Source organism: Mobula hypostoma, chromosome 23 (genome assembly GCF_963921235.1).
Source record: "Mobula hypostoma chromosome 23, sMobHyp1.1, whole genome shotgun sequence".
Classification (NCBI taxonomy): Eukaryota; Metazoa; Chordata; class Chondrichthyes; order Myliobatiformes; family Myliobatidae; genus Mobula; species Mobula hypostoma.
The window spans coordinates 56,006,247-56,026,862 of record NC_086119.1 but is presented as its reverse complement, the minus strand read 5'-3'; the positions used below and the strand labels follow the sequence as shown (position 1 = coordinate 56,026,862).

The window sequence follows — 20,616 nt, the reverse complement described above, 5'->3', positions numbered from 1 at the left end:
TACTTCAAGTGGTTTACTTCAAGTACTTTAAATGGTTACTTTAGATGTTTCAGAAAGGATAGGGAGGGAGGCAGAAGAGGTGGGGGCGTGGCACTGTTGATTAGAAATAGTGTCACGGCTGCAGAAAAGGTGAACGGAATGGAGGGATTGTCTCTGTGGGTTGAGGTTAGGAACAGGAAGGGGTCAATAACTCTACTGGGTGTTTTTTATAGGCCGCCCAATCGTAACAGGGGTATCGAGGAGCAGATAGAGAAACAGATCCTGGAAAAGTGTAATAATAACAGAGTTGTCGTGGTGGGAGATTTTAATTTCCCAAATATCGATTGGCATCTCCCTAGAGCAAGGGGTTTAGATGGGGTGGAGTTTGTTAGGTGTGTTCAGTAAGGTTTCTTGACACAATATATGTATAAGCCAACAAGAGGAGAGACTGTACTTGAATTGGTATTGGGAAATGAACCTGGTCAGGTGTCAGATCTTTCAGCGGGAGAGCATTTTGGAGATCGTAATCATAACTCTATCTCCTTTACAATAGCATTGGAAAGAGATAGGAACAGACAAGTTAGAGAAGCGTTTAATTGGAGTAAGGGGAATTATGAGGCGATCAGGCAGGAACTTGGAAGTTTAACTTGGGAACAGATGTTCTCAGGGAAAGGTACGGAAGAAATGTGGCAAATGTTCAGGGGATATTTGTGTGGAGTTCTGCATAGGTACGATCCAATGAGACAAGGAAGTTATGGTCGGGTACAGGAACCGTGGTGTACAAAGGCTGTAGTAAATCTGGTCAAGAAGAAAAGCTTATGAAAGGTTCAGAGAGCTAGGAATTGTTAAAGATCTAGAAGATTATAAGGCTAACAGGAAGGAGCTTAAGAAGGAAATTAGGAGAGCCAGGTGGGGCCATGATAAGGCCTTGGTGTGCAGGATTAAGGAAAACCCCAAGGCATTCTACAAGTATGTGAAGAGCAAGTGGATAAGACGTAAAAGAATAGGACCTATCACATGTGACAGTGGGAAAGTATGTATGGAACCGGAGGAAATAACAGAGGTATTTGATACTTTACTTCAGTATTCGCTATGGAAAAGGATCTTGGTGATTGTCGTGATGACTTGCAGCGGACTGAAAAGCTTGAGCATGTAGATATTAAGAAAGAGGATGTGCTGGAGCTTTTGGAAAGCATCAAGTTGGGTAAGTCACCGGGACCAGATGAGATGTACCCCAGGTTACGTGGGAGGTGAGGGAGGTGATTGCTGAGCCTCTGGCAATGATCTTTGAATCATCAATGGGGACAGGAGAGATTCCGGAGGATTGGAGGGTTGTGGATGTTGTTCCCTTATTCAAGAACGGGAGTAGAGATAGCCCAGGAAATTATAGACCAGTGAGTCTTATTTCAGTGGTTGATAAATTGATGGAGAAGATTCTGAGAGGCAGGATTTATGAACACTTGGAGCGGTACAGGTGTCCCCTGCTTTTCAAACGTTCGCTTTACGAAATCTCACTGTTACGAAACAAAGCAGCGCGCAGAAAAAAAAGGCAGCGCGCGAAAAAAAGGCAGTGCGCCACGTGCCCCGAGCAGCCGCTCTCCCCCGGATTCGGAACTGCATTCTAGCCGGCATTGTTTAAACACATGCCTGTGAGCAGCCGTTCGCAAGATGAGTTCTAAGGTATTGGAAAAACCTGAAAGAGCTCATAAGGGTGTTACACATAACTAGACATAATTAACCGTTTCCACCGTGGTGAACAAAGTAAGGACAAAGTGAGTTTGGCTTGTGGAAGTTGACGAAGATAGTATTGAAGAGGTTTTGGCATCCCATGACCAAGAGCTGATAGATGAAGAGCTGATGCAACTGCAAGAGGAAGGGATAACTATCAAAACCGAATGCAATACCGAATGGACCAAAAGTGAAGTCGTCCAGGAACTGAACATGCGGCAACTACTTGAGATTTTCGCTGCAATGATAAAGTACGACTTTAATTTTGAAAGGGTACGTAGGTTTAGGGGATATTTGCAAGATTCTTTGAGTCCTTACAAAGAACTGTATGAGAGAAAAATGCGCGAGGCTAAGCAGTCAAGCAAGCCTTCCACATCAGCCACAGGAGACGACAAACCTCAACCTTCGACATCGAGGCAGGCAGAGATAGAAGAAGGTAACCTGCCTACCCTCATGGAAACAGACGACGAGATGACACTCCAGTGTCCCACCACCCCAAACCCCAAAAAAGAAAAAAAGCCGAAATAAACGAGCTAATTAATTAGATGCCACCCGGCACGTAAATATCGTCCCAGATCAGAGGCGATAGCTGATTACGTTGCCTCTGATCTGGGCCGACAGTTACGTGCCGGGCGGCACCTAATTAATTAGCTCGTTTATTTCGGCTTTTTTCTTAAAGATGTGTTGGGTGCGTCCTGGCCACCGCTGGACCGCCGCATGCTTCGCAGATCAGTATCGGTTCGTTGCCATGAGGGTGGGGGCCACTGCACCACCCCAACCTCCGACAACTCAGCCTAACACACCAACCTCAGTGTGCTCTGCGCTGTCCCAATTCCAGTAAGTGATACTACACTGTACATACATTATTTCTACTTTATATCGGCTGTGTATTTTTACGAGTTATTTGGTATGATTTGGCAGCTTCATAGCTGAAAGGTTACTGGAGAGCGCTTGCGCCGTGCTTTTGCTGCAAGCTCTTGCATGAGATTTTCGCTACAGAGAACAGTGCAGGCAATTATTGTGGAAAAGTATTTCTACTTTATATAGGCTGTGTATTTATCATATCATTCATGCTTTTACTATATGTTACTGTTATTTTAGGTTTTATGTGTTATTTGGCATGATTTGGTAGGTTATTTTTGGGTCTGCGAACGCTCACAAATTTTTCCCATATAAATAAATGGTAATTGCTTCTTCACTTTACGACATTCCGGCTTATGAACCGTTTCATAGGAACGCTGTACCTTTGGATGCCGGGGGAAACCTGTATACTAAGATTAGGAATAGTCAGCATGGCTTTGTCAAGGGCAGGTCGTGCCTTACGAGCCTGATTAAATTTTTTGAGGATGTGACTAAACACATTCGATGAAGGAAGAGCAGAAGATATAGTGTATATGGATTTCAACAAGGCATTTGATAAAGTACCCCATGCCAGGCTTATTGAGAAAGTAAGGAGGCACAGGATCCAATGGGAGAATGCTTTGTGGATCCACAACTGGCTTGCCCACAGAAGGCAAAAGAGTGGTTGTAGACGGCCCATATTCTACATGGAGGTCGGTGACCAGTGGTGTGCCTCAGGGATCTGTTCTGGGACCCTTACTCTTCGTGATTTTTATAAATGACCTGGATGAGGAAGTGGAGGGATGGATTAGTAAGTTTGCTGATGACACAAAGGTTGACAGTGTTGTGGATAGTGTAGAGGGCTGTCAGAGGTTGCAGCGGGACATTGATAGGATGCAAAACTGGGCTGAGAAGTGGCAGATGGAGTTCAACCCAGATAAGTGTGAAGTGGTTCATTTTGGTAGGTCAAATATGATGGCAGAATATAGTATTAATGGTTAGACTCTTGGCAGTGTGGAGGATCAGAGGGATTTTGGGGTCTGAGTCCATAGGACGCTCAAAGCAGCTGCGCAGGTTGACTCTGTGGTTGAGAAGGCATACGGTGTGTTGGCCTTCATCAGTCGTGGAATTGAATTTAGGAGCTGAGAGGTAATGTTGCAGCTATATAGGACCCTGGTCAGACCCCACTTGGAGTACTGTGCTCAGTTCTGGTCGCCTCACTACAGGAAGGATGTGGAAACTATAGAAAGGGTGCAGAGAAGATTTACAAGGATGTTGTCTGGATTGGGGAGCATGCCTTATGAGAACAGGTTGAGTGAACTTGGCCTTTTCTCCTTGGAGTGGCGGAGGATGATAGGTGACCCGATAGAGGTGTATAAGATGATGAGAGGCATTGATCGTGTGGATAGTCAGAGGCTTTTTCCCAGGGCTGAAATGGTTGCCACAAGAGGGCACAGGTTTAAGGTGCTTGGGAGCAGGCACAGAGGCGATGTCAGGGGTAAGTTTTTTATGCTGAGAGTGGTGAGTGCGTGGTATGGGCTGACGGCAACAGTGGTGGAGGCGGATACAATAGGGTCTTTTAAGAGACTTTTAGATAGGTACATGGCGCTTAGAAAAATAGAGGGCTATGGGTAACCCTAGTAATTTCTAAGGTAGGGACTTGTTCGGTACAATTTTGTGGGCTGAAGGGCCTGTATTGTGCTGTAGGTTTTCTGTGTTTTTATGTTTCTAAAACTCCAGTAAATTTGTCAAACAGGACCTGCCTTTGCTGAATCCATGCTGCGTCTGCCTGATGGATCCATTTCTTTCCAGATGCCTCGCTATTTCTTCTTTAATGGTAGCTTCAAGCACTTTCTCAACCGCAGCTGTGAAACTAACTGGCCTATAGTTACCTGCCTTTTGCCTGCATCCTTTTTTGAACAGTGGTGTGACATTCGCCATCTTTCCAATCCACTGGGTCCTGCCCAAAGTCCAGAGAATAACCATATAACAATTACAGCACGAAAATAGGCCATCTCGGCCCTTCTGGTCCGTGTCGAACTCTTACTCTGTACTAGTCCCACCGACCTGCACTCAGCCCATAACCCTCCATTCCTTTCCTGTCCATGTATCTATCCAATTTAATATTGGAAAATTATCACTAAAGCTTCTGCCATTTCTTTCAGTACCCTGGGATGCATTCCATCAGGACCAGAGGGCTTATCTATCTTCAGTCCCACAAGTTTCAGCACTACCTCTTAAGTGATAGGTATTCTATCGAGGTCCTCACCCCATCACATCAATAACATTTTTCTTTTGCATGTTAGAGGTATCCTCCACTATGAAGACCAACACAAAATTGTCATTCAAAGCCTCTGCCATTTCTTCATTACCCATAAATTCTCCTTCACGCCCTCCAAGGGATTTACATTCACTTTAGCCACCCTTTACCCCTTTATATAATTATAAAAACTTTTACTGTCTATTTTTATATTTTGTGCTAGTTTATTTTCATAATCTAGCTTCCCTTTATTTATTGTTTGCTTTGTGGTTCTTTGCTGCTTTTTAAAGTTTTCTCAATCTTCCAGTTTCCCACCACTCTTGGTGATTTGTATGTGTAAGGGGTTCTTCTTTTATGTTACTGCTAAGGCTAATAAAATGGCTTCTTTGTTATGTTATAATAAAATGGCTTCTCTCTAATGTTAACTGCTGAGTTAATGGTAGCAGCTTGTTTGGGTTATAATTACTGATAACGGGAATTGTATTCATTTGCTAACCAATTGGGATATATGTTATTCTTTCTTGTGTGTCTGTAAGCTATTGTTTTCGCTAGCTTTGGGCAGAAGGCGCGATGGGGACAGAGAGAGGAGATGCGATGAGAGAAATGCGGTAAGCTGGGCGAGGATCGGACCTAAGAGGGAGTGCGAGACCCATGGCTTTTCTGGAGGAGAACCGAAGAGGAAGGACGTGCTGGATGTGCTCTGGTCGACCACCGTGGTTGGTCCCAGGCGGTAGGTCGAGGAGGTCGGAGGGGATCGAATGGTGGAAAGGAGACTCCATTAATTGAGCTCCAACGGTTGTGCATGAAGTGGTTGAACTCTGATAAGTTTGGCGCCTTTTACTTTCCTTTTATATCGTATCTCCATTAAATACATAGTTCCAGTAAGATCTATAAATCAGTAAGAGCTTCTTCCCTGAGGCTCTGACACTGCTGAATCTCTCATCACAGCACTAAGCAGTATTGCATCTGTATTGTACTGTCTCAGTGCTTAAATATTTATGTGATGTAGCACTTTTTTTATTCGCAGTTATTTTGTAAATAACACTGTGCTTTGCATTTCTGGTCAGATGCTAAATGCATTTCATTGGCTTTGTACTCGGCACAATGACATAAAGTTGAATCTAATCTAATCTAAAGTGTAATCTGTAAATCGTACATTGTGTGCTGTCTGTTATTTGGCAGGGTGGGGTACATCACACAGCATCCACACAAACTTGATTACCCAGTTTGGCGGGGCCAAAGGCTGCTCCCCCTAGACGAGAGCAAGCTGAGCAAGCCTGAGGCTTACCAGGAGGCTACATATGCATGAGCTTTTAGTTTGATGCCTTCTTTTATTTCCTTAGTTATCGACCCGCCAATCGATCCCCACGGGCCGCGTCCACCAACCTCAAAGAGCTGACAACAACACACTGCATCAATGGAAACCTGAAAAGATTCACCATTTACTGAGGAAGTGTGGCAAAAGAGCTGGGCTGCTGATCAGATTGAAGCTGAGGGGCTTCAGGGTCCCTATGCCCACCATCCTACTAGCTAATGTGCAAGCCATAGAGAACAAGGTGGATGATCTTAAAGGGAGACTCACCTACTGCAGGGAGATGCAGAACTGCTGTGTATTCTGTTTCACTGAGACCTGGCTCTCTCCTGCCACCCCCGACTGTGCCATTCGACCGGAGGGATTTTCGATCCATTGGATGGACCGTATGGCGTCTTTGGGCAAGACGAGGGGAGGTGATGTCTGCCCGAGATCAACACTGCATGGTGCTCGGACATAGTGGCACTGACAAGCTCCTGCAGCCTGGACCTGGAACACCTGTCGGTGAAGTGTCGTCCCTACTATCTGCCACGGGAATTCACCTCGTCATACTGACAGCGGTCTACATTCCCCCCAAGGCGGACGTGAAGTGTGCTGTATGCCAACATCAGTGAACTTGAGACCAGGTATCCGGAGGCTTTGCTCATTACAGCCGGGGACTTTAACCAGGCCAACCTCAGATAAGGTGCTGCCAAGGTTATACCAACATGTCTCCTGCCCCACTAGAGGCCCGAATATACTTGACCACTGCTACACAACAGTCAAGGATGCCTACTGTTCCGTCCCACGACCGTACTTCGGAAAATCAGACCATCAGGCCGTACTCCTCCTCCCGGCTTACAAGCAGAAACTGAAGCAGGAGGTCACGGTGTCAAAAGTGGTGTTGCATTGAACAGAGGAAATGGATGAGGTCCTCCATGACTGCTTTGAATCGGTGGACTGGTTAGTATTCAAGGACTCGGCAGCTAACCTCGATGAGTATGCCTCAGCTGTCACGGACTTTATCTGGAAATGCACAGAGGACTGTGTGTCTCACAAGATGATCCGGGTATTCCCTAACCGAAAACCTTGGATGAATTATGAGGTCAAGTCCCTTTTGAAGGCTAGAGCTGCGGCTTTTAGGTCCGGGGATAGCAGTCGCTACACGGAATCCAGGCGTGAACTCCGGAAAGCCATTAAGGGCGCCAAGAGGCAATATTGAGCCAAATTGGAAGCCCAGGCTAACCAGAGGGATGCTGGGAGACTATGGCAGGGTCTAAATGAGATCACTGGGTGCAAAGAAAAGGCTGGGAATATCAATAACTGTGGCGCTTCTGTTCCTGACGAACTTAACATATTCTACGCAAGATTCGAACAGAAGAGGAGCGTCCCGCTCCCTCTGGATGAACTGGACCTGGTGGCATCGAGATTCATCATCACCGAGGAGGACGTTAGAAGGGCCTTCCTGAAGATAAATCCAAGGAAGGCGACGGGCCCAGATGGTGTCCCAGGACAGGTTCTCCAGGCCTGTGCAAGCGAGCTAGCTGGAGTGTTTGCTGACATCTTCAACTGCCCCTTGCTTCAGTCTAAGATCCCCTCGTGTTTTAAGAAGGCAACGATAATCCCGGTGCCGAAGAAGAGCAAGGTGGCACGCCTGAATGACTATCGACCTGTGGCTCTGACATCAATTGCTATGAAGTGCTTCGAGCGATTGGTTATGGCACACATCAACCACAGCCTACCGGTCAACCTCGACGCTTTGCAATTCGCCTACCGGAGCAACAGGTCAACGGCAGATGCCATCTCTCTGGCCCTACATTCCTCCTTAGAGCACCTGGAGAATAAAGACACATATGTAAGGCTCCTTTTCATTGACTACAGCTCTGCCTTTAATTCCATCATTCCAAATAAACTGATTCCTAAGCTCTGGAACCTGGGCCTTAGCACTCAGATCTGCAGCTAGATCTTCAACTTCCTCACAGACAGGACCCAGGCTGTAAAAATAGGGGACAAGCTCTCCTCTAGAATCACTCTGAGCACCGGTGCCCCACAAGGCTGTGTACTCAGCCCCCTGCTGTACTCACTGTACACCCATGATTGTGTAGCCAAGTTTCCATCAAACCCAATATATAATTGTAGGCCGTATCTCAGGTAATGATGGGTTTGAATACAGAGAGGAAATTAAGAATCTGGTGGCATGGTGCGAAGACAATAACCTATCCCTCAACGTCAGCAAGACAAAGGAATTGGTTGCTGACTTCAGAAGGAGTAGCGGACCGCATAACCCAATTACATCGGTGGTGCGCAAGTGGAACAGGTCAAAAGCTTTAAGTTCCTCGGGGTCAGTATCACAATTGACCTGACTTGGTCCAACCAAGCAGAGTCCACTGCCAAGAAGGCCCAACAGTGCCTTTACTTCCTGAGAAAGCTAAAGAAATTTGGCCTGTCCCCTAAAACCCTCACTAATTTTTATAGATGCACCGTAGAAAAAATTCTTCTAGGGTGCATCACAACCTGGTATGGAAGTTGTCCTGTCCAAAACCGGAAGAAGCTGCAGAAGATCGTGAACACAGCCCAGCACATCACACAAACCAATCTTCCGTCCATGGACTCACTTTACACTGCACGCTGTCGGAGCAGTGCTGCCAGAATAATCAAGGACACGACCCACCCAGCAAACACAATTTTCGTCCCTCTTCCCTCCAGAAGGCGGCTCAGGAGCTTGAAGACTCGTACGGCCAGATTTGGGAACAGCTTCTTTCCAACTGTGATAAGACTGCTGAATGGATCCTGACCTGGATCTGGGCCGTACCCTCCAAATATCCGGACCTGCCTCTTGGTTTCTTTGCACTACCTTACTTTCCCTTTCCTACTTTCTATATATGATTATAATTTAAATTTTTAATATTTACTATCAATTTGTGCTCCAAGGAGCGCAAAGCACAGAATCAAATATCGCTGTGATGATTGTATGCTCTAGTATCAATTGTTTGGCGACAATAAAGTATCCAAGGCAGGCTCTCCCCACCCTTACTGTCCTTGCTTTTAACTGGAATATACTTTTGTTGAGTACCATAAAAATTCTCTTTGAAAGTCTTCCACTGTTCCTCAACTGTCCCACCATATCACCCGTGTTCCCAGTCTACACTAGCCAAATCCTCCCTCACCCCATTGTAGCCTCCATTGTATAGGCATAATACACCGGTTTTCGATTGAATATTGCACCCTCCATTTGTATGAGAAACTCAATCATATTGTTATCACTCTTTCCAAGAGGACATCTAACTAGAAGATCACTAATTTTACCTGTCCGATTGCAAAGGACCAGGTCTAAGATAACACGTTCCTTTGTAGACTCAGAAACATACTGTTCAAGAAAGCTATGATGGATGTATTCTATGAAGTCCTCCTCAAGACTGCCTCGACCAACTTGATTCTTCACACAGAGAGTGGTGAATCTGTGGAATTCTCTGCCACAGGAAACAGCTGAGGCCAGTTCATTGGCTATACTTAAGAGGGAGTTAGATATGGCCCTTGTGGCTAAAGGGATCGGGGGTATGGGGGGAAGGCTGGTACAGGGTTCTGAGTTGGATGATCAGCCATAATCGTACTGAATGGCAGTGCAGGCTCGAAGGGCCGAATGGCCTACTCCTGCACCTATTTTCTATGTTTCTATGATTCACCCAACTTGCTTCCTCAACACTACCTGCCCTCCCACCTATTTTTGTATCCTCCGCAAACTTGGCCATAATGCCTTTAATTCCTTCATCCAAATCGTTGACGTACAACATGAAAAAAAGCGGTCCCAACACTGACTCCTGTAGCACACCACTATTCACCAGCAGCTAGCTAGAAATGGCCCCCTTTATTCCCACTCTGACTCCTGCCAGTCAGACAATCTTTTATCTGTTCTCACAAGACCACAAGATCACAAGACAAAGGAGCAGAAGTAGGCCATTCGGCCCATCGAGTCTGCTCCGCAGCTCCCCCATGAGCTAAACTATTCACCCATCTAGTTCCAATTTCCGGCTTTTTCCCCATATCCCTTGATACCCTGACTAATTAGATACCTATCAATCTCCTCCTTAAACACCCTCAATGATCGGGCCTCTACAGCTGTATGTGGCAACAAATTCCATAAATCCACGACCCTCTGGCTAAAAAAATTTCTCCTTATCTCTGTTTTAAATGGGTACCCTCTAATTCTAAGACTATGGCCTCTTGTCCTGGACTCACCCACCAAGGGAAACAACCTATCCACATCTACTCTGTCCAACCCTTTCAACATTCGAAACGTTTCTATGAGATTCCCTCTCATTCTTCTATACTCTAATGAATATAATCCAAGAGCTGACAGACGCTCCTCATATGTTAGCCCCTGCATTCCAGGAATCATCCTCGTAAACCTTCTCTGAACTCTCTCCAACATCAGTATATCCTTTCTAAGATAGGGGGCCCAAAACTGCACACAGTATTCCAAATGAGGTCTCACTAATGCCCCATAGAGCCTCATCAACACCTCCTTACTCTTATACACTATTCCTCTTGAAATGAATGCCAACATAGCATTCGCTTTCCTTACCGCCAATCCAACTTGGTGGTTAACCTTTAGGGTATCCTGCACGAGGACCCCCAAGTCCCTTTGCACTTCCCATTTTTGAATTTTCTCCCCATCTAAATAATAATCTGCCCGATTATTTCTTCTTCCGAAATGTACAACTGTACATTTGTCAATGTTGTATCTCATCTGCCATTTCTTTGCCCACTCTCCTAAACTGACTAAGTCTCTCGGCAACCTTTCTGTTTCTTCAACATTTCCTGCTCCTCCACCTATCTTGGTGTCATCCGCAAACTTGGCCACAAAACCATTTAATCCATAATCCAAATCATCGATATACATCGTAAAAAGAAGCGGCCCCAACACTGACCCCTGCGGAACACCACTAGTAACCGGCAATCAATCAGAATAGGATCCCTTTATTCCCACCCTTTGCTTTCTGCCTATCAGCCAATGCTCCACCCATTTCAATATCTTTCCTATAATTTCATGGGCTCTCATCTTATTAAGCAGCCTCATATGCGGCACCTTATCGAAGGCCTTTTGAAAATCCAAATACACAACATCCACAGCCTTTCCCTTGTCAATCTTATTCGAGATTACCTCAAAAAATTCCAATAAGTTGGTAAGGCAGGATCTTCCCTTCATGAAACCATGCTGGCTTCGGCCTATCTTGTCATGCACCTCGAGGTATTTCATAACCTCGTCCTTGAGGATTGACTCCAATATCTTTCTAACCACTGATGTCAGACTAATAGGTCTGTAATTTTCTTTTTGCTGCCTCCTTCCTTTCTTAAATAGCGGAACTACATTTGCGACCTTCCAGTCCTCCAGAACCATGCCAGAGTCTATTGATTCCTGAATGATCATTTCCAATGCTTCCACAATCTCCAAAGCCACCTCCTTCAGAACCCTTGGGTGCACCTCATCCGGACCGGGAGACTTATCTATTCTTAGTCCACTTAGCTTCCCAAGCACTTTCTCTCTAGTTATCTTGACTGTACCTAATTCTATTCCCTGATACCTCTGGCTATCAGGTATATTGCTCATGTCTCCAATGTGAAGACTGATGCAAAATACTCATTCAGTTCCTCCGCCATCTCTTTGTTATCCATTATAATTACTCCAGCATCATTTTCAATCGGTCCTATATCTACCCTTGTCACTCTTTTACTCTTCATATATTTAAAAAAACTCTTAGTATCCTTTTTTATGTTAATCGCCAACTTCCTTTCATAATTCATCTTTTCTTTCCTAATGACTTTCTTAGTTTCTTTCTGTAAGTTTTTAAAGGTCTTCCAGTCCTCATTTTTCCAACTAATTTTTGCTTCCTTGTACGCCGTTTCTTTTGCTTTTATTTTTGCCTTAACCTCTCTCGTTAGCCATATTTGTGCCATTTTTCCATTCATGATTTTCTTTTCTCTTGGAATATATTTTTCCTGCATTTTCCTTATTTCTTGTTGGAATTTCATCCAATTCTGCTCTGCCGTCCCTCCATTTAGTTTACTTTTCCAATTGACTTGGGCCAGTTCCTCTCTCATACCACTGTAATTTCCCCTGTTCCACTGAAATATCGATACACCTGATACCAGCTTCTCCTTTTCAAATTTGAAACTGAACTCAATCATATGAACTTCCAAGAGGTTCCTTTACCTCCAGCTCCCTAATCGCCTCAGGTTCGTTACACAGCACCCAGTCCAAAACAGCTGGTCCCCTGGTGGGTTTCTGGACAAGTTGCTCCAAAAAGCCATCCTGTAGGCATTCTACAAACTCCCTCTCCTGAGATCCATTACCTTCCCGACTTTCCCAATCCACTTTCATATTAAAATCCCCCATAATTATCTTGACATTGTCCTTCTGACACGCTTTTTCTATTTCCAGCTGCAACTTGTAGTCCACATCCCGACTGCTGTTTGGAGGCCTGTATATAACTGCTATTAGTGTCTTTTTACCCTTGCCATTTCTTAATTCTACCCATAAGGATTAGAAACATAGAAAATAGGTGCAGGAGTAGGCCATTCAGCCCTTCGAGCCTGCACCGCCATTTATTATGATCATGGCTGATCATCCAACTCAGAAACCCGCCCCAGCCTTCCCTCCATACCCCCTGACCCCTGTAGCCACAAGGACCATATCTAACTCCCTCTTAAACATAGCCAATGAACTGGCCTCAACAGTTTGCTGTGGCAGAGAATTCCACAGATTCACCACTCTCTGTGTGAAGAAGTTTTTCCTCATCTCGGTCCTAAAAGGCTTCCCCTCTATCCTCAAACTGTGACCCCTCGTTCTGGACTTCCCCAACATCGGGAACAATTTTCCTGCATCTAGCCTGTCCAATCCCTTTAGGATCTTATACGTTTCAATCAGATCCCCCCTCAATCTTCTAAATTCCAACGAGTACAAGCCCAGTTCATCCAGTCTTTCTTCATATGAAAGTCCTGCCATCCCAGGAATCAATCTGGTGAACCTTCTTTGTACTCCCTCTATGGCAAAGATGTCTTTCCTCAGATTAGGGGACCAAAACTGCACACAATACTCCAGGTGTGGTCTCACCAAGGCCTTGTGCAACTGCAGTAGTACCTCCCTGCTCCTGTACTCCAATCCTCTCGCTATAAATGCCAGCATACCATTCGCCTTTTTCACCGCCTGCTGTACCTGCATGCCCACTTTCAATGACTGGTGTATAATGACACCCAGATTCTACCTCTTCTGATCCTATGTCCCTTCTTTCTATTGATTTGATATCGTTACTTACCATCAGGGCCACGCCACCCCCTTTACCTACCTTCCTATCCTTCCTGTACACTGTGTATCCTGGGATATTCAGCTCCCAATCACATCCATCATTTAGCCATGACTTGGTGATGGCCACAATGTCATACCTTTTAAACTGCAGCTGTGCAACAAGGTCATCCACTTTATTTCTAATGCTGCGTGCATTTAAGTACAGTACATTTAGATCGGTACCTGTTGCCACTTGTGCTATATATCTATTTTGCAGCAAATTATCCTGTATATTCACCGGCCTGTCCTTCTTACCATCTTTGCTGCACAGTATTTTTGACTTATTTCTATTTTCCTCTTCCTCGATCCTAACACCTTGGTTTCCTTCCCCTTGCCAACTTAGTTTAAACCCTCCCTAACAGCTATATTAAACAATCCCGCTAGGATATTAGTACCTTTTGAGTTCAGGTGTAATCCATCTTTTTTGTACAAGTCATACCTTCCCCAAAATAGATCCCAATGATTCAACAATTTGAAACCCTGCCCCCTGCACCAGTTACTTAGCCACACATTCATTCGCTTAATTTTGCTATTCTTCCCATCATTAGCGTGTAGCTCAGGCAGCAATCCTGATATTATTACTCTGGAGGTCCGGCTTTTCAATTTTCTTCCTAGCTCCCAGTAATCTTTCTTCAGGACCTCCTCTCTTTTTCTGTCTATGTCATTGGTACCAACATCTACCAAGACTTCCGGCTGCTCGCCCTCTCTCCTCAGAATACTCTGGACTCGATCTGAGACATCCCGTACCTTGGCACCAGGGAGGCAACACACCATCCGGGTATCCTTGTCCGGCTTGCAGAATCTCTTGTCCATCTCCCTTACAATGGAGTCCCCTATAACTACCGCATTTCTTCTTGCTCTCTTGATTTCGGCTTTTGGCAGAATGCTAGAGTCTCGTTCACTGTGGTCCTCCTCTGTCAGGTCTGCCTCTTCAACAGAATCCAAAACGATATATCGATTTCTTAAGGGGATTGTCACAGGGGTGCTATCCACTACCTCTCTATAGGTAGTATCTATCACCTCCTCACTTTCCCTAATTAGCCGAAGGTCATCTATTTCCATCTCCAGCACTTTAACACGGTCCTTCAGGAGCCTCATCTCAGTGCACCTGGTGCAGATGTAATCCTTGGGGAGGCTGGGAGTCTCCCAGGGTCCCCACATCTGGCACTCCAAGCACAACACTAATCCTAGATGCATACCTCTAATGCTACTGTTTGTACCAAATACCAAAAAACTGTAACTTACTCCGTTACTATGAGATTCAACGGTCGCAGGAAGCCTCTTCCCATCTCCGCCGAAGCCCATTGAGCCAAAGCCCTTTCACTCTGCACCCTCTCACTTCGCAGCCCGCTGGATATGGCGGTTTTCTTTTTAAACTGTTCGCGCTCAACTGGCTGACGTCACGCGCCTGCGCAGTCTGGCCTCTCTCCGACTCCGAGAAATAAAATGTCTTCTCGCTGGAAATCCTTAGCCTCTTACCACTGTCTTCTTGATCCGAAGAGAAAAAGTCTGCAACTTTCTTCCTCTTTTTAAACTGTTCGCGCTCAACTGGCTGACATCACGCGCCTGCGCAGTCTGGCCTCTCTCCTACTACGAGAAATAAAATGTCTTCTCGCTGGAAATCCTTAGCCTCTTACCGCTGTCTTCTTGATCCGAACTTGATCTTCTTGATCACATATCTTTCCCTTAATAAACATGTGGCTCTTATTTTGTTAAGCAGCCTCATATACGGCACCTTGTCAAAATCCTTCTGAAAATCTAAAGAAACAACATTCACTGACTCTTCTTTGTCTGCTGTTATTTCCTCAAAGAATTCCAACAGATTTTTCTGGCAAGAATTCTACTTAAGGAAACCATGCTGATTTTGGCCTATTTTATCATGTGCCTCCAAGTACTCTGAAACCTCATCCTTAATAATAGACTCCAACCACTGAATTCAGGCTAACTGGCCCATAATTTCATTAAAATATTGTACCTGATGGCACTAGGTGAGAGGTTAGATCACCACCACTATCCATCTCTGCCTCATATTGTCATTTTGCCCAAACATGACTGTGAAGGCTTGAGATTCTTTATTTCAAGTTACTGCTGGATGTGCCTTTTGTTTCCTTTCTCCTCTTTTAATTTTGATTCCTTGCAGCTAGTCATTCTACATATTGGGTCCAAAGAGTGGTCATCACAGTAATTTATGCCTGTTATCTGAAGTCCAAAATTAACACTTGCTGCCATGTGATATTGCGGCCAGATTTGGGAACAGCTTCTTTCCAACTGCGATAAGACTGCTGAATGGATCCTGACCCGGATCTGGGCCGTACCCTCCAAATATCCGGACCTGCCTCTCGGTTTCTTTGCACTACCTTACTTTCCCTTTTCTATTATCTATTTATGATTTATAATTTAAGCTTTTAATATTTACTCCAGGGAGCGCGAAGTGCAGAATCAAATATCGCTGTGATGATGTTATAGTATCAATTGTTTGGCGACAATAAAGTATAAAGTATATTAGATGATGTTCAGGAGTAGGAGCTCTGGATGAAATTGCTCATCACATCTAATTTACAAAGGTCAAAAGCGGCTCTCTGACTGAAGTCAACGAATGGCATAGTGTGGGAAATGAAGATGTAACAAGTCTTTAAAATTTGGTAAATACATTTATTCATTGATCTTTCAGGGATCTCAAGTTTGTTGACTTTGCACAATATACTGACAAGGGACAGTATACCGCTTACTTACTTGGTGACTATTGCAATGTTCACACCAAAGACTCCCGTTTGCTTTCGTGATGGCAATCGTTTCAAACTGAACTCACGACTGGTGAATTTCATTGACAACTTCACCTCAATCTAGAAAGAAAATAAAATCATTGAAATGTAATCAGGAGCATAAGTACTTTTAGACATTCAATTATATTCTGCGTACTTCAAGAACTAGTACAGTTGCCATTCTGGCCATTCTGTCAACTCTGCAGCTCAACCTGGTTGGATGCCTATAGTTCTTACTCATTTCTTGAGCCTAAATTCAGGTTAGTGGAAAGCAATAAAATGTAAACCGTGTTACTAATCGGATCACAGGCTTCAGTGAAATTGGTTCTAACAATTAGCAACCAGTAGCAAGTGTTTTTATTACAAAGGCCCTATAATTTGGCCGATAACTATGATATCTTGATCATAGTTTTATTGAATTCTACGGATGAGTTAAACTACAATAGTTTAGAAATGCATTACAATTTGTTTAAGGATTGTAATGGCAACAATTATTTGACATTTATATCAGGCTGCAGAACAGTTCCTCATCCCCACCCACACACCACACTCTCTGCACCTCCCCTTTCATAATACAGTAATACCCTCTTCGTCATCTATATCCTTCTGGCACACTCCCTTCTACTCTGATCCAAAACGAAGGATCGCGATCCCATCCTGGGCTTTCAGCTACTCAGTGGAGTCTGGGTTGGTGAAAAATGAGGTCCCTCTTTTACATAAACGTCTGGAGGTTCAGCTCTAAGCAATGTAGCGCGGGACCCTCTTTGCCAGTGAGCAGGCAGTCATGGCATAAACTTTCTGTCTGAGGTCAGACCATCTTGTGCCAGAACACCTGACTTATCAATGAGCAGCACAGTTCTCCAGAGCACCCACAGGAAGCCCACCCAGTCATGTACAAACTCCTCAAAGACAGTAGCGGAATCAAACACCAATCTTACAGCTAGCGCTGTAATAGTGTTATGCTAATTGCTACACTACCATGCTACCCTGTATAATAGGATGGAAATTGGCCTTCTGGCCTCACATCCAGACCCGCCAAATCTTTCTAAATTTCTCCACTCCAATTTAGCACTCACTTATTTGAAATTTCATCTTTGTTACCAAAATCATTTCAGCACTCATCCCATACTATTTCAAAATAAGCTGTCCCAAAAAAATAGCTTTCCCTTTCCCCAAACTAGTGCCAAAGCTATGAAGTGAAACCCATCCCTCATGTTCAACTCTTAAGATTTTATTTACTTAATACCAATTTGCATGTAGCTCAGAAACTATAAACTCTGAGGTGCTTCTTTTTAATTGAGAATTCAGCTGCCTTCGTCCCTTAACAGAAACTCTCTATTTGTCCTGTTGCTGACACTAGTCCCCAAATAGACCCAACGGCTGAATTCGCAGTGGGCAGCTTTGTAACACAGCCTACAGTACTCACACTCATGGCTGCAGAGAACTGCACCTTGCATCATTACTATATTGTTCACAATTACTGCGAGATTCTTCTTCACTTCGCCAATCTCAACAAAATAAATATTTACCAAAGTCCATTATGTGGATACTGAACCTACAGTTAGCGCATTGCTTTACAGAGCCTCATTGAATTCCCGTCACTACCTGTAAGGAGTTTGTACATTTTTCCCGTGACCATGTGAGTTTCCTCCAATAAACCAAAGACATATGGTTAGGGTTTGTGAGTGCTGGACAATGTTATGTTGATGTCCAAAGTGTTATGACACTTGTAGGCAGCCCAGCACAACCCTCACCTATTTGGTTTGACGCAAACACCACATTTCACTGTATGTTTCAATGTATATCTGACAAATAAAGTTAGTATTTGATTTTTAATCCTTCGTGGACAATATGCTAAATCCACATCATGATTTTAGGTTTGATTTAACTAAGGAAACAGTACTTGAACCACTTAAGAAGTTCATCAGCCTTAACTAAATGGTATGATATTGAAAAGTTCAAGCGATCAGACAGTTAAAAACAAAGATTATTTGGAACTATACGTGGTAGAAATTTATTGTTGACAGGTCTGGATATTATACTTCAGAAAATACGTTAAAGCCTTCAAAAGGTTAAAAGAGGAAGGTTACCCTGCATTTTAACTTTTCAAAGGCCTTAATATCGAAGGGATAAAGGAGCTTCAGTTATAAAGGAAGCTGGAAACATTAGGAGTGATCTCCCAGTAACAATATTGGTTAGGATATGACAAAATGTACAGTTATAGGTAATGAGATAGCAATAATTGTGTTTGGTGAGTACATAACACAAGGTCAGGACTTCAAAATCATTTGCTAAACAATGAAAAGGGAGGTAAAGAAAAACTTGTTTTTGCGTGGATCTGAAACGTTCCTCCAATTTCAGAGGCATTGGCAGCAGCAGAAGGCAAGTGGAGCCCCACCAAACGTGGTGAGTTCTTTCTCCTTGCGTGGGGGTTTTTCTTATTTTTTAAAGCATAAAAGAGAGATAGGTCTAGCGGAGCAGCTATCATCAGAGTAGGAAGTTAGAGGCGTTGACTCAAGAGGCTTCAATGAGAAGAGGCTGAGGCCAAAGAAACAGGTAAGAAGGGTAACACACACAAAAAATGCTGGTGAACGCAGCAGGCCAGGCAGCATCTCTAGGAAGAGGTACAGTCAACGTTTCAGGACGTTCGAGACCCTTCATCAGGACTAACTGAAAGAAGACATAGTAAGAGATTTGGAAGTGTGGGGGGGAGGGGGAGATTCGAAATGATAGGAGAAGACAGGAGGGAGAGGGATGGAGCTAAGAGCTGGAAAGTTGATTGGCAAAAGGGATACGAGGCTGGAGAAGGGAGAGGATCATGGGAAGGGAGGCCTAGGGAGAAAGAAAGGGAGAGGGGGGGGCGAAACCCAGAGGATGGGCAAGTTATAGTGAGAGGGACAGAGGGAGAAAAAAGGGGGGAAAAGGGGGAAAGAAAATAATAAATAAACAAAGGATGGGGTAGGAAGGGGAGGTGGGGTATTAACAGAAGTTAGAGAAGTCAATGTTCGTGCCATCAGGTTGGAGGCTACCCAGACAGAATATAAGGTGTTGTTCCTCCAACCTGAGTGTGGCTTCATCTTGACAGTAGAGGAGGCCATGGATAGACATGTCAGAATGGGAATGGGAATGGGACGTGGAATCAAAATGTGTGGCCACTGGGAGATACTGCTTTCTCTGGCAGACAGAGCATAGGTGTTCAGCGAAACGGTCTCCCAGCCTGCGTCGGGTCTCACCAATATATAGAAGGCCGCATCAGGAAAGGAAGAAGTCATAGAGGGATTGTCTACTGAGTCAGTGTGGGTGGAAGTCATAAACAGGAAGGGTGCAATACCTCTACTGGATGTTTTTTATATACCCCCCCAATAGTAACAGAGACAGAGAGGGAGGCAGATTCTGGAACGGTGCAATAATAATAGAGTTGTTGTGATGGGTGATTTTAACTTTCCTAATATTGACTGGCATCTCCTTACAGCAAGGGGTTTGGATGGGGGATTTTGTCAGGTGTGTTCAGGAAGGATTCCTGACACAATATGTAGATAAGACAACTAGAGGAGAAACTGTACTTATTCTGGTACTGGGAAATGAACCTGGTCAGGTGTCAGATCTCTTGGTGGGAGAGCATTTTGGACGTAGTGATCACAACTCTATCTCTTTTACCATAGTGCTGGAAATGGATAGGATCAGACAAATTGGGAAAACATTTAATTGCAATACAGGGAAATATGATGCTATTAGGCAGGAACTTGGGAGCAGATGTTCTCAGGGAAATGCATGGCAGAAATGTGGCAAATATTCAGGGAACATTTGCATGGTATTCTGCATAGGTGTGTTCCATTGAGGCAGGGAAAGGGTGGTAGGGTAAAAGAATCATGGTGTACAAAGGATGTAGAAAATCTAGTTAAGAAGAAAAGAAAAGCTTACGAAAGGTTCAAGAAACTAGGTACTATTAGAGCTCTAGAAAATTACAAGTGTGCCAGTAAGGAGCTCAAGAATGAAATTAGAGAGCTAGAAGGGGCCATGAAAGGCCTTGGCGAGCAGGATTAAGGAAAACCCTATGGCATTCGACAAGTATGTGATGAGCAAGAGGATGGGCCGTGCGAGAATAGGACCAATCAGTTGAGATAGTGGAAACATGTGCATGGAGCCGAAAGAGGTAGCAGAGGTACTTAATGAATACTTTGCTTCAGTATTCACCAGAGAAAAGGACCTTAGCAATTGTGGGGATGACTTACAGCAGACTGAAACACTTGAGCATATAGACATTAAGAAAGAAGATGTGCCCGAGCTTTTAAAAAGCATTAAGTTAGATAAGTCGCCAGGTCTGGATGAGATAAACCCCCATGGTACATCGATAGGAAATGAAGGAGCAGATTGCTGAGCCACTGACGATGATGCTTGCATCATCAATAGGGAC

At 44.3% G+C, this 20,616-nt stretch overlaps 1 protein-coding gene across 2 annotated transcripts in view; it reads right to left on the bottom strand.

Annotated features, from left to right (window-relative positions):
- si:dkey-91m11.5 (PH_BCR_vertebrate and RhoGAP_Bcr domain-containing protein) overlaps positions 1 to 20,616 on the bottom strand; it is a 464,892-nt gene that overhangs the window by 83,732 nt on the left and 360,544 nt on the right. For both annotated transcript variants that reach the window (XM_063031657.1, XM_063031659.1), the window contains exon 18: positions 16,174 to 16,283. In XM_063031657.1, the coding sequence (XP_062887727.1) occupies positions 16,174 to 16,283 (110 nt within the window). The remainder of the gene's footprint in view (positions 1 to 16,173; positions 16,284 to 20,616) is intronic.